Source organism: Salmo salar, chromosome 18, assembly GCF_965601325.2.
Source record: "Salmo salar chromosome 18, fSalSal1, whole genome shotgun sequence".
In the NCBI taxonomy this organism is placed as follows: domain Eukaryota; kingdom Metazoa; phylum Chordata; class Actinopteri; order Salmoniformes; family Salmonidae; genus Salmo; species Salmo salar.
Genome location: NC_138308.1, coordinates 55,158,281 through 55,170,511, shown reverse-complemented (window position 1 = coordinate 55,170,511; position 12,231 = coordinate 55,158,281). Strand labels below are relative to the sequence as shown.

The following is a 12,231-nucleotide window of genomic DNA, read 5'->3' as shown; positions in this document are numbered from 1 at the left end:
CTACAGCAGGGGAATAGGGTGCCATTGGGGACTACAGTAGGGTAATAGGGTGCCATTAGGGACTACAGCAGGGGAATAGGGTGCCATTAGGGACTACAGTAGGGGAATAGGGTGCCATTAGGGACTACAGTAGGGGAATAGGGTGCCATTAGGGACTACAGCAGGGTAATAGGGTGCCATTGGGGACTACAGTAGGGTAATAGGGTGCCATTAGTGGAGTATATTATAGTATAGCACGGTATGGTAGAGTATATTAAAGTACAGCACAGTATAGTGGAGTATATTATAGTATAGTGTAGTTTAGTGTAGAGCGGTGTAGTATAGTATAGTGTGGTGTAGTGTAGTGTAGTATCATGTAGTATATTATAGTATAGTGTAGTGTCAAGCAGTGTGTTGTAGTATTGTGCAGTATAGTGTCGTGTGGTGCAGTGTGGCATAGTATAGTGTAGTGTAGTATTGTGTAGTATATTATAGTATAGTGTAGTGTAGGGTGGAGTAGTATAGTATAGTGCAGAGCAGTATAGTATAGTGTAGTGTAGTGTAGTGTAGTGTAGGTGTAGTGTAGTACCATGTAGTATATTATAGTATATTATATTACAGTATAGTGTAGTGTAGAGTAGTGTAGTATATTATAGTATATTGTAGAGCAGTATAGTACAGTAAAGTGTAGTGTAGTGTTGTGTAGTATATTATGGTGTAGCATATTGTAGTGTAGAGCAGTGTAGTAAAGTATAGCGTCGTGTAGTATCGTGTCATATGTTATAGTATAACATTTCACATTTATTGATCTGAGGCAACGGAGGGGCAACAGTCCCCTCTGATCAGATAACCCTTTCGTGGTATGTCACCTGTCCATTATATGTGCATTCGATCTACTTGGGCCTAAAGTATGAAACTTGCGCCTAAAGTATCTTAGCCTCTGAACATGTATTTGTAACAAAGTCAGAACTCCTCAAAAACGTCATAAAGTGTTGCTGAATAAAGTGAAAAAAAAGAGAAACCCTCATCCCAGAAGAGAGCGACAGAGAGGGGAAAAAGTGGGGGAGGGGAGCGGGTTGAATGGCCTGTCTGGCTATTCTCTCTTGCCCTCTCTGCCTCTCTCCGGAAGACCGACAGCCGCTGGGAATTGTAGTGCTTTTATAAAGGTAAATATTGTTTTTTCTCTTATAATAGGAGCATATGTGAGAATCATATTTTCCCCGGAACAACTTCTGTTGAGTGAAGGGATTTGATAATCGTATAGGGGTAATTACCTATCGTATAATTACCTATCGTATAGGGGTAATTACAGAAATATAGTGCCCGACTTTTAAATAAAACCTCAAGATCCATAATGCCTTGCTTCCTCTACTCGGTCGCTGTCACTGAGGACGTGACGATCAGGTAGGGTTGGAAATGATTGTGGACCGTGAATATTTTCTGGAGTTAAAACCATATTTAATTACCATGTAAAAACGTTACATTCTAACTTTAGACGGGTATTTATTTAGTTTGAACGCGGCCCCATCCTGAAGTGAAGATATTGTGCGAGATTCTAGGAGATCGAAGAGAGTTTTCCAACTCGGTTCGTTTCTTCTGCCTGTTGCTCAGCTGCGTCTGAACAAAACCAGCATCGGGTTTTGTCTACATCTCGGCAAAATGCCACGGGATAACAAGAAGTCTCTCATTCAGAAAATAGCCAACCAAGCCAATATCACATTTAAAGATTTCAATGCATCCGCAATTGGGGACAACAAAGTATTATTGGACAACAAGGGGGATCTGATCACCCTGCTGACCGAAATCAGAGCTGCAGACCTGAAGATGAAACCGAATTTCTCCCATTCCGAACACAACCCACCTGTCACGTACATGCACATCTGCGAGACGGAGTCGTTCAGTATGGGTGTGTTTCTACTAAACAACGGGGCTTCCATCCCGCTTCACGACCATCCCGGTATGAACGGGATGCTCAAGGTTCTATACGGGAAAGTCAGTATCAGCTGTTTTGACCTGTTGGATAAACCTTCGGACCAGGTGCAGAGTGAGATCCAGTTCGACCCGCCGCTGCTGCCGTTCCAGAAGGACTCTCTGCGGCGGGCTGTCCTCCGGTCCACCATGTGGTTCACTCATGACAGTAGTCCGTGTATCTTAACCCCGCAGAGGGAGAACCTGCATCAGATCGACACGGTGGATGGACCGGCTGCTTTCCTCGACATCCTGGCACCTCCGTATGACCCTGAAGATGGGAGAGATTGTCATTATTATAAAGTCCTACAGACTGTTCCCGACGCAGACAGTAAGGTAGAGGCGCAGCAGCAGTGGGAGGAAGAGACGTGGTTACTAGAGATAGGCCAGCCTGATGGCTTCTGGTGTGGGGGTGAACCATACCCTGGGCCCAAGGTTTCCTTCTAATATCGCTGTTGTAAAGGCAGAGGGATACCTGTGACCAAATACCTGGGCAGCCATATGACTTTCAAAATACTTGGAATCACTGTGAAGTGGGACATGAGTTGGAGCAGGTGAATTAACTGCAGGTGTCTTGGATAATGTCTCTGGGATAGATCTCCTTAATTAGTTTAAATATTGAACTTTCTATACCTCCTGTAATCTTCCAAATGAGATGTTTTCACCATGAACAGGCTCAGAAACGTCCTATGCTCTTAACACCATTGTTTGTAACTGAAAATATGCTATGCCTTATGTGAATATTGAATGTAAACTTTAAAAGCATCTATCATGTCTAGTTTCCAAGTGCACACTACATTTTCTATCTTTCATTGATTTATTCCAAACAAATATGTGTATGTGTAAACACTAGCTTTGTTTATAATTGAAGGCTTTTATTTTGGGCCAGCTGAAAGTTCTACCTATAGCCTTACTGTATATACAGCTGAAAGTTCTACCTATAGCCTTACTGTATGTACAGCAGAAAGTTCTACCTATAGCCTTACTGTATGTACAGCAGAAAGTTCTACCTATAGCCTTACTGTATGTACAGCTGAAAGTTCTACCTATAGCCTTACTGTATGTACAGCTGAAAGTTCTACCTATAGCCTTACTGTATGTACAGCTGAAAGTTCTACCTATAGCCTTACTGTATGTACAGTGCCTTCGGGAAAGTATTCAGACCCCTTGACTTTGTTCACATTTTGTTACATAACAGCTTTATTCTAAAATATATGAAATGGTTTTTTTCCTCATCAGTCCACACACACTACCCCATGATGACATCACAATACCCCATAATGACATCACAATACCCCATAATGACATCACAATACATTTTTTACATTTTAGTCATTTAGCAGACGCTCTTATCCAGAGCGACTTACAGTAGTGAATGCATACATTTCATTTCATGCAATACCCCATAATGACAAAGCAAAAATAGGTTTTTAGAAAGTTTTGCTAATTTATTACAAATTTAAAAAATACAATTTCACATTTACATAAGAATTCAGAGACTTGTCCCGAAGCCATTCCTGTGTTGTCTTGTCTGTGCTTAAGGTCGTTGTCCTGTTGGAGGTGAACCTTCGCACCAGTCTGAGGTCCTGAGGGCTCTGGAGCAGGTCAAGGATCTCTCTGTACTTTGCTCCATTCATCTTTGCCTTGATCCTGACTAGTCTTGCAGTCCCTGCCGCTGAAAAACATCCCCACAGCATGATGCTGCCAGGTTTCCTCCAGACGTGACGCTTGGCATTCAGGCCAAAGAGTTCATTCTTGGTTTCATCAGACCAGAGAATCTTGTTTCTCATGGTCTGAGAGTCTTTACGTGCCTTTTGGCAAACTCCAAGCGGGCTGTCATGTGCCTTTTACTGAGGACTGGCCACTCTACCATAAAGGCCTGATTGGTGGAGTGCTGCAGAGATGGTTGTCCTTCTGGAAGGTTCTCCCATCTCCACAGAGGAACTCTAGAGCTCTGTCAGAGTGACCATCGGGGCAGTGGTGTAAAGTGTTTAAGTAAAAATACTTTAAAATACAACTTAAGTCGTTTTTTGGGGTATCTGTACTTTAATTTACTATTTATATTTTTGACTTTTACTGCACTAAATTCCTGAAGAAAAACATGTACATTTTACTCCATACATTTTCCCTGACACCCAATAGTACTCGTTACATTTTGAATGCTTAGCAGGACAGAAAATGGTCCAATTCGCACACTTATCAAGAGAACATCCCTGGTCATCCCTACTGCCTCTGATTTGGAGGACTCACTAAACAGAGAACATCCCTGGTCATCCCTACTGCCTCTGATCTGGAGGACTCACTAAACAGAGAACATCCCTGGTCATCTACTGCCTCTGATCTGGAGGACTCACTAAACACAAATGCTTTGTTTTTAAATGATGTCTGAGTTTTGGAGTGTGACCCTGGCTATCTGTAAATAAATTAAAAAAATACGAAAATTGCGCCGTCTGGTTATTAGAAGTTATTTTTTATTATTTATACTCTTACTTTTAATACTTAAGTATATTTAAAACAGACTTTTACTGAAGTAGTATTTTACTGGGTGACTTCCACTTTTACTGCAGTAGTATTTTACTGGGTGACTTCCACTTTTACTGCAGTAGTATTTTACTGGGTGACTTCCACTTTTACTGAAGTAGTATTTTACTGGGTGACTTCCACTTTTACTGAAGTAGTATTTTACTGGGTGACTTCCAATTTTACTTGAGTCATTTTCTATTAAGGTATTTTACTTTTAATCAAGTATGACAATTGAGTACTTTTTCTACCACTGCCAACGGGTTCTTGGTCACCTCCCTGACCAAGGCCCTTCTCCCCCGATTGCTCAGGTTGGTCGGGTACCCAGCTCTAGGAAGAGTCTTGGTGGTTCCAAACATCTTCCATTTAAGAATGATGGAGGCCACTGTGTTCTTGGGGAGCTTCAATGCTGCAGAAATGTTTTGGTACCCTTTCCCAGATCTGTGCCTCGACACAATCCTGTCTCGGAGCTCTACGGATAATTCCTTTGACCTCATGGCTTGGTTTTTGCTCTGACATGCACTGTCAACTGTGGGACCTTATTAAGACAGGTGTGTGCCTTTCGTAGCAAAAAGTCTGAATACTTATGTAAATAAGGTATTTCTGTTTTTTATTTTTAATACATTTGCAAAAATGTCTAAAAACCTGTTTTCGCTTTGTCATTATGGGGTATTGTGTGTAGATTTCTGAGTTTTTATTTTTTATTTAGTCCATTTTAGAAAAAGGCTGTAACGTAACAAAATGTAGAAAAAGTCAAGGGGTCTGAATACTTTCCGAAGGCTCTGTCTATCAGGATATACAGCGTAGGCTACTGTATGTTTGTTTTAGATGGTTTTAGTGTCACGTCCTGACCAGTAAAGGGGTTATTTGGTATTATAGTTTGGTCAGGACGTGGCAGAGGGTATTTGTTTTATATGGTTCGGGGTTTGTGTGTGTATGTAGAGGGGTGTTTGGTTTATGTATTCCGGGGTTTTTTGTCATTGTTCTATGTTAGTGTATTTCTATGTTCTGTCTAGTAATTTCTATTTCTATGTTTGGGTAATTGGGGTTGGGACCTTCAATTGGAGGCAGCTGTCTATCGTTGCCTCTGATTGAAGGTCCTATATATAGGAATGTGTTTGTCATGGGATTTGTGGGAGGTTATTTTTTGCATAGCTGTGTGTTGCCTGCAAGACTGTTTGTCGTCCGTTCGTTTTTCTTGTTTTGTTTATAAGTGTTCTAATAAAATTAGAATGAGCACTCAACCCGCTGCACCTTGGTCCATCCACTACGAGGACCATTACAGAACCTCCCACCAACCACGGACCAAGCAGCGGGCCCAGGAGGAGGAAGGATCCTGGGCCAGGGAGAAAGGGGAGTGGAGGACATCGTGGACATGGGAGGAGATAATGGCAGGGGACAAGACCCTGCCATGGAGACAGCAAGAGAGGAACGGCAAAGGTGGAACGAAGACCGGGACTGTTACAGGGGTACACAGTTGGCATTTAAGCCTGAGAGGCAGCCCCAATAAAAAAAATTGGGGGGGGCACACGGGTAGTTTGGCGGGGCCAGGATTAAGCCGCAAGCCAACTCCCAGTGCTTATTGTAGGCAGCCTATTTCTGGTCAGGTCCCGTGCTTTGGAGTGATGCGCACGGCGTTGAGGCCAAGCATTTACAGGCCGGTGTGCGCGGTGCCAGCGCCCCGCATTTGCCAGGGGGAAGCCAGTACTGCGCTCGAGACCACCAGTGCGCCTTCATGGTCCAGTGTATCCTGTTCCCGCTCCTCGCACTAGCCGTGAGGTGCGTGTCTCCAGTCTGGCACATCCGAAACCAGCACCACGCACCAGGCTTCCAGTGCGACAGCTCAGTCCAGTATGTCCTGTTCCCGCTCCTCGCACTAGCCTTGAGGTGCGTGTCTCCAGTCTGGTACCTCCATTACCAGCACCATGCACCAGGCCTCCAGTGCGTCAGCCCAGTCCAGCTCGTCCTGTCCCTGCTCCTTGTACTAGCCCTGTGGTGCGTGTCCTTAGTCTGGCGCATCCTAAGCCAGCCCCACGTACCAGGCCTTCCGGCAACAGTGCCTCGTCCAGAACTTCCGGCAACAGTGCCTCGTCCAGAGTGTCCGGCAACAGTGCCTCGTCCAGAGCCTCCGGCGACAGTGCCCCGTAGAGAGACGGCCCACTGTCCGGAACCAAGAGAGACGGCCCACTGTCCGGAACCGAGTGAGTCGCCCTACAGTCCGGAGCTCCCAGAGTCGCCCTACAGTCCGGAGCTCCCAGAGTCGCCCTACAGTCCGGAGCTCCCAGAGTCGCCCTACAGTCCGGAGCTCCCAAAGTCCAGTCCAGGGTCTACAGTGACAGGCTTCAGGCCGAGGTATTCAGTGGGGGTGGACTGGTCAGGTAGGGGACTAAGGCCTGAGCCACCTCCACTGTAGGAGGTTTGGGGAGGGGGGGGGGGGTGTAGCACAGGAGCCGGTGGCGGTAGCCACCCTTCCTTCCCTCTCTTTAGATTAAGGGGTTTATTTTTGTACTATTTTTTTTCCTGGGGTTTATTATGGATCCCCATTAGTTCCTAGGGTTTATTATTGATCCCCATTAGTTCCTGACAAGGCAGCAGCTACTCTTCCTGGGGTTTATTATGGATCCCCACAAGGCAGGGCCTGTAGGACCTGCCTTGTTGATAGTGTTGTTAAGAAGGTAGAAACGAGGGCCTGTGGGACCTGCCTTGTTGATAGTGTTGTTAAGAAGGTAGAAACGAGGGCCTGTGGGACCTGCCTTGTTGATAGTGCTATTAAGAAGGTAGAAACTAGGGCCTGTGGGACCTGCCTTGTTGATAGTGTTGTTAAGAAGGTAGAAACTAGGGCCTGTGGGACCTGCCTTGTTGATAGTGCTGTTAAGAAGGTAGAAACTAGGGCCTGTGGGACCTGCCTTGTTAAGAAGGTAGAAACTAGGGCCCGCCTTGTTGATAGTGTTGTTAAGAAGGTAGAAACTAGGGCCTGCCTTGTTGATAAGAAGGTAGAAACTAGGGCCTGTCTTGTTGATAGTGCTGTTAAGAAGGCAGAGCGGTGCTTTATTATGGACAGACTTCTCCCCATCTTAGCTACTGTTGTATCAATATGTTTTGACCATGAATCACTTTGACAGACAGTTTGTTGATGACATTTAACTCAGTTTAAAGTTGCCAATCATTTGATTGGTGATCTGAATCACAATCTACTAGATATGTTTCATGACAAATCTTTAGGTGACCGGTAGAAAGTCCGCGACCTTTTACATTTTAGTCATTTAGCAGACGCTCTTATCCAGAGCGACTTACAGTAGTGAATGCATACATTTCATACATTTTTTTTTGTTCTCCGTACTGGTCCCCCGTGGGAATCGAACCCACATCCCTGGCGTTGCAAACACCATGCTCTACCATCTGAGCTACACGGGACTGTAACTTTTCTGTTGACTGTTGCGTTCTGTTGATCTATAAAGTGACCTTTACTGTATCAACCCGTTGTGTGTTTCTGTCATTCAACTGTTGTCGAAGATCAAAACAGTTTACAGAGATACTGTACATGAGAGGTTGCTATATCCTGTGGTTTCAATCAACTCTTTGTTCTTTCTTTAATTCGTTTTTAATGTTGATCAGACTACCGACATTAGTTTTGGATGATCAAAGTATGAACTTCGATCCCGTGTGGCTCCGTTGGTAGAGCATGGTGTTTGCAACGCCAGGGTTGTGGGTTCGATTCTCACGGGGGGACCAATACGGAGAAAGAAATGTATGAAATGTATGCATTCACTACTGTAAGTCGCTCTGAATAAGAGCGTCTGCTAAAATGACTAAAAGCTAAATTAACTTTTGATTATTCTTTTTTATTTTATTTGATCTTTATTTAACGTATTATTGGATGTCTTGTGTGTATAGATCTCTACATGAACAACGGTAAAGATCTTTCCTGTTGTACTTGTTGTTAACCAATAACATCAGAACAGCACGGATAGACGGTGAGTGGGAGCAGCCTTGTGAAGGCATGACTCACATCACACTGACGTTACACGGGAATTACCATGCCCACCCCTTTGTGGTGTACTTTCCAATAATATTACATTATATTCCTTGTTTGTTTCAGAGTTTACTTTATTTGTATTTAGTTCACAAGAAATAACCAGGGCCTTTCTGGAGGCCATTGAGATATTATTATTATTTTGTTTTAATCAACATTAACATTTAATGAGTCGGGAAACATTCACGAAAAACAAAATGTCAAGTCGGTTTGAGTTCAGTTATTTACATTCCATACTGTTAGACATAAACCACAACACTTTCCATAGTTACACGGCACAATGTGTACAAAAATATACATATAATCAAACTTTGATATTAAATGACGAAATGTACAATTTCATTAAATCGTCCCTGTATTGACAATGTACAAAAATAACGTGTGAAACGAGGCACAACAAGGGGGGGGGGGGAATACAATCAACCAACATGTTAAAATTGATACATTTTTGTCCAGTAAATAATTTAAAAACACTTTTTTCCTTCTCAAATTATTGCAAATATAACGTTCTTTCCATGCAGCGGTTGTGTAAATTGTCGCCTATTGGCGCGTCAGTGTAAATGTGCTTGATATCTTTCCTCTATATGTTTCTTTCCGATACATGAAGAGAATATAGGCAGCCACGTGTTAAAAGTATATTGTCTATTCACTTGACTGCCTTCAGTAGGAATAATGCAAACAAAGTGCGTTTCTCTCAGCCACCAAACTTAAGAGGATACATCGTGGGAACGTTTGGAGCGCAACCAGAATGATGCGTAATTAACGCATGAAAGAGAGTTATGCTGTTGCATGTAAAGTTCATTCCATATTGTGTTTTGAACTTGCAGCTTCCAAAACAATTAAACCTCAATCTTTATTGTCTTTAGTTATTAATCAAGGTTTCTAAATATTTATTCCATAAACCTATTGGCTATAGTGTGTTCTATACCGGCCGCGTGGGGCATCCCGTTAGCTGTCCCGTACTGGAGGAGCAGACTCCGTTAGATGTGCTTATAGAACCGGTACCGGTACGATCAGGGTTCGTGTTGTTTGATGACGGAGCGGATGATTTTCTTTCTTTCTGTCTGAGATGAATCTTGGTATGTCTTTTGCGCTCGTCGCTTCTCGCAAACTTACGGCCACAGAAATCACAGGCGAAGGGCTTCTCTCCCGTGTGCGTGCGGATGTGCGTGGTGAGATGGTCGCTACGGCTAAAGTTCCTCATGCAGATTCGACACTGGAACGGTTTGTGTCCCGTGTGAATCCGGATGTGTCTGGTCAACTCGTCAGACCGGGAGAACCGCCGGTCGCAGCCCTCCGCTGGGCATGGATACGGCCGCTCATGGACCGGGGTTTTGCTCGGTCTGTTGGGATATTTTCTGGGCCGCAGGATGGGTCTCAGGGGGAGATTCTGTGGGCTGTACGCTGTGGGGAGTCTGGGTCCATCCGAAACCGGCCCACCTAATGTAAAGTTCCTAATAGTGTTCAGGGGAGTCAGAGGCGGGGGTACTCTGAAGGAGTCCAGTGGGCAGGGGAAAGGCTTGCGGTCAGGCATGGCCTGCATGTCCCTCTGACAGGTCGGCTGAAAGAACCCATAGTCTGGGATGATGGGGAAAATACCCGAATCTGTGTTGGGCTTTGGGGAAGAGTAGGACGGCGGCGGGTAGGAGATACCGGGCCCGGTGGAGAGGAAGGCCGACGGGTCTTGGTAGACCTCCCCACAGCCGTAGGGAGGCGGGGAAGAGTAGAGGTGGTGCTCCATATCTGCCTGGTTCTGAGCCATGGTGCAGCTGAGCGTGGAGGAGAAGTGACCGGGAGAACCGGAGGACGCCGGGGAGGATGAGGCAGAAGATGGCTGGGTCATACCCAGGATTCCCGCACTCACTATATTGATGACGCCCTCGGGGTTCCAGTTACCGGGATACTGAGAGTCGATGGAGAACTTTCCCATGTAGGTGAAGGTCTGGTTCCGATGACCAGGCGGCTGGGAGAAGCTAGAGTAAGACAGATCTAGAGAGCGTTTCTCTAAGCTCATATCGCCACTCATCAAGCCATCTGGAAGATAAGAAGAGACATCTTAGCAGATAATCACGAAACAAACAAATCAGAGAGCTTTAATTAAAACACACGCTGCAAGGTCCGTTCTGGTGCGCACAGTGTTTGGTGCGTGCTGCGCGCTCGCGTCCTTTACCCACGGGTCATTCATTCAACTTTTCAAAGGGAAGCCGTGTTACTTTTATGAAAACTTTTTTTTTTTTTGGGGGGGGGGGGGGGAGTGTGTAACTCTAGCCATGTGCCTCTAAAACATAACATTGATACAAATATCCAGACATACATTTATCCCACAACTATTAATTCTAAATATTTCCAAAAACTCTTGGCCAAGATTTAAAAAAAAAAAATGCAATATCAAACATTATGCATAATATTATAACCTATACGTAGTAACCTATATGTTTCCTCTCCAATAACCAACACAGCACATGTTGCATTCTCTAAAAGTCCCCATGATATCAAAACAACAGCATGTATAGTCCAAGCTTACCTGGAGCTCCGCTAAGATGGTCGTGGTAGTGGCCTCCTAAATCAGCGTTAGGAAAGATAGCCACGCCGGGCGGTAAACTGTCATGATCCACAGAGTAGATAGTATCAGAGACAGGATGGACATACCCACCCAGAGAGACCGGGACTTTCTCTAAAGTTTTAGCCGTCATCATTTAACTAAAGGATCCTCGCTGTTTTTTCCCAGTGGTTTAAACGGTATTTTTTTATTAAACCGGCCTGTTTGAGTATGTGTGGCCAGTTACAGTCCTATCTTACACTGACACATCTGGTAACCTATCCGGAGAAATGAACAGAATCTGAAGCGTGTGTTAATATCACGTCTATAAGTCTACTCTACTCTCTCCAGATCATCAGGCTGTTTTAGTGAATGACGGATCCGAGCAGCACGAGTAGCAGCACTATGTATTTATCAGGGGGCAGTGAATGCGCCACGACGTCACTGCCCATACAAGGACCGTTTGGTTAGAGAGAGGAGGCGCTGGGGGATCCTATTGGCCGCGGGCTGTCAATGGAGAACCCACAAATGAAAGTTGACAATATAAAGCGATAAAATGTGTTTGTTTTTTCTCCCCCCCCATGCAGTTTCCATTAGGACGAAAATTATAAAACAATACAGGTGAAATGAAATGGAACAAATGCAAGATGGCATGTTATTAGTTTAGACTGGACATCAATGTTACAATCTTATCTGATCTATAAGATGTGAAATGTTTCCTCAACACATCGCCTTCAAAATAGGAATTCCGGTTCTTCTCTAAAAACCATACATGGTTTTATCCGGTATATCTAAGAACACCCCCTTGCCTACATATAAGGGTTCTATTCCGGAATATGAGCGTCGGAAACTATCGAGTCTTGCCGAGCAAGAGCAGCGACACAACTACCATCGCAAACCACAGTCAAATGAGAGCCACAATCACGGAATTTTCACCTTCGCTGCGTTAAAACTCGGAAACTTTGTCAGGGTCGTTTGAATAGGCTTTGCTTTAGGAAAGACTGGGGCCTATTTAGGCCTATTTAGTTATGAGCTATTTATATCACTAGAAGGGGGAAATTGTTTGTCTTGAAGTTTTAATGACTTTCACATCCTGAAATGAAACGGTTAAAGGCACATGGTCTAATGATAACGGAACATATGGATACAGTAGTAGGCCTATAATCTATTATAATAAAATATACGTTTTATA

At 44.2% G+C, this 12,231-nt stretch overlaps 2 protein-coding genes across 2 annotated transcripts; one reads left to right on the top strand and one right to left on the bottom strand.

Annotated features, from left to right (window-relative positions):
* The first annotated feature begins 1,360 nt into the window (after window positions 1-1,360).
* Window positions 1,361-4,388, top strand: LOC106591225 (2-aminoethanethiol dioxygenase). Its single transcript, XM_014182437.3, has one exon. It carries the CDS (start codon window positions 1,639-1,641, stop codon window positions 2,392-2,394), a length of 756 nt encoding a protein of 251 aa, XP_014037912.1. The 5' UTR covers window positions 1,361-1,638; the 3' UTR covers window positions 2,395-4,388.
* Window positions 4,389-8,561: 4,173 nt separating this feature from the next.
* LOC106592202 (early growth response protein 2b) lies at window positions 8,562-11,408 on the bottom strand. The gene is made up of 2 exons (XM_014183521.3): window positions 11,025-11,408; window positions 8,562-10,534 (listed from the first exon to the last, which is right to left on the bottom strand). Exons 1-2 carry the CDS (start codon window positions 11,194-11,196, stop codon window positions 9,423-9,425), a joined length of 1,284 nt encoding a protein of 427 aa, XP_014038996.1. The 5' UTR covers window positions 11,197-11,408; the 3' UTR covers window positions 8,562-9,422.
* Between the last annotated feature and the right edge of the window lie 823 nt (window positions 11,409-12,231).

Coding starts and splice junctions, on each gene's coding strand:
- LOC106592202 (XM_014183521.3), bottom strand. CDS start 11,196: ATGATGACGGCTAAAACTTTAGAGAAAGTCCCGGTCTCTCTGGGTGGG. Junction 10,535..11,024: donor CCATCTTAGCGGAGCTCCAG/GTAAGCTTGGAC, acceptor CTTATCTTCCAG/ATGGCTTGATGAGTGGCGAT.
- LOC106591225 (XM_014182437.3), top strand. CDS start 1,639: ATGCCACGGGATAACAAGAAGTCTCTCATTCAGAAAATAGCCAACCAA.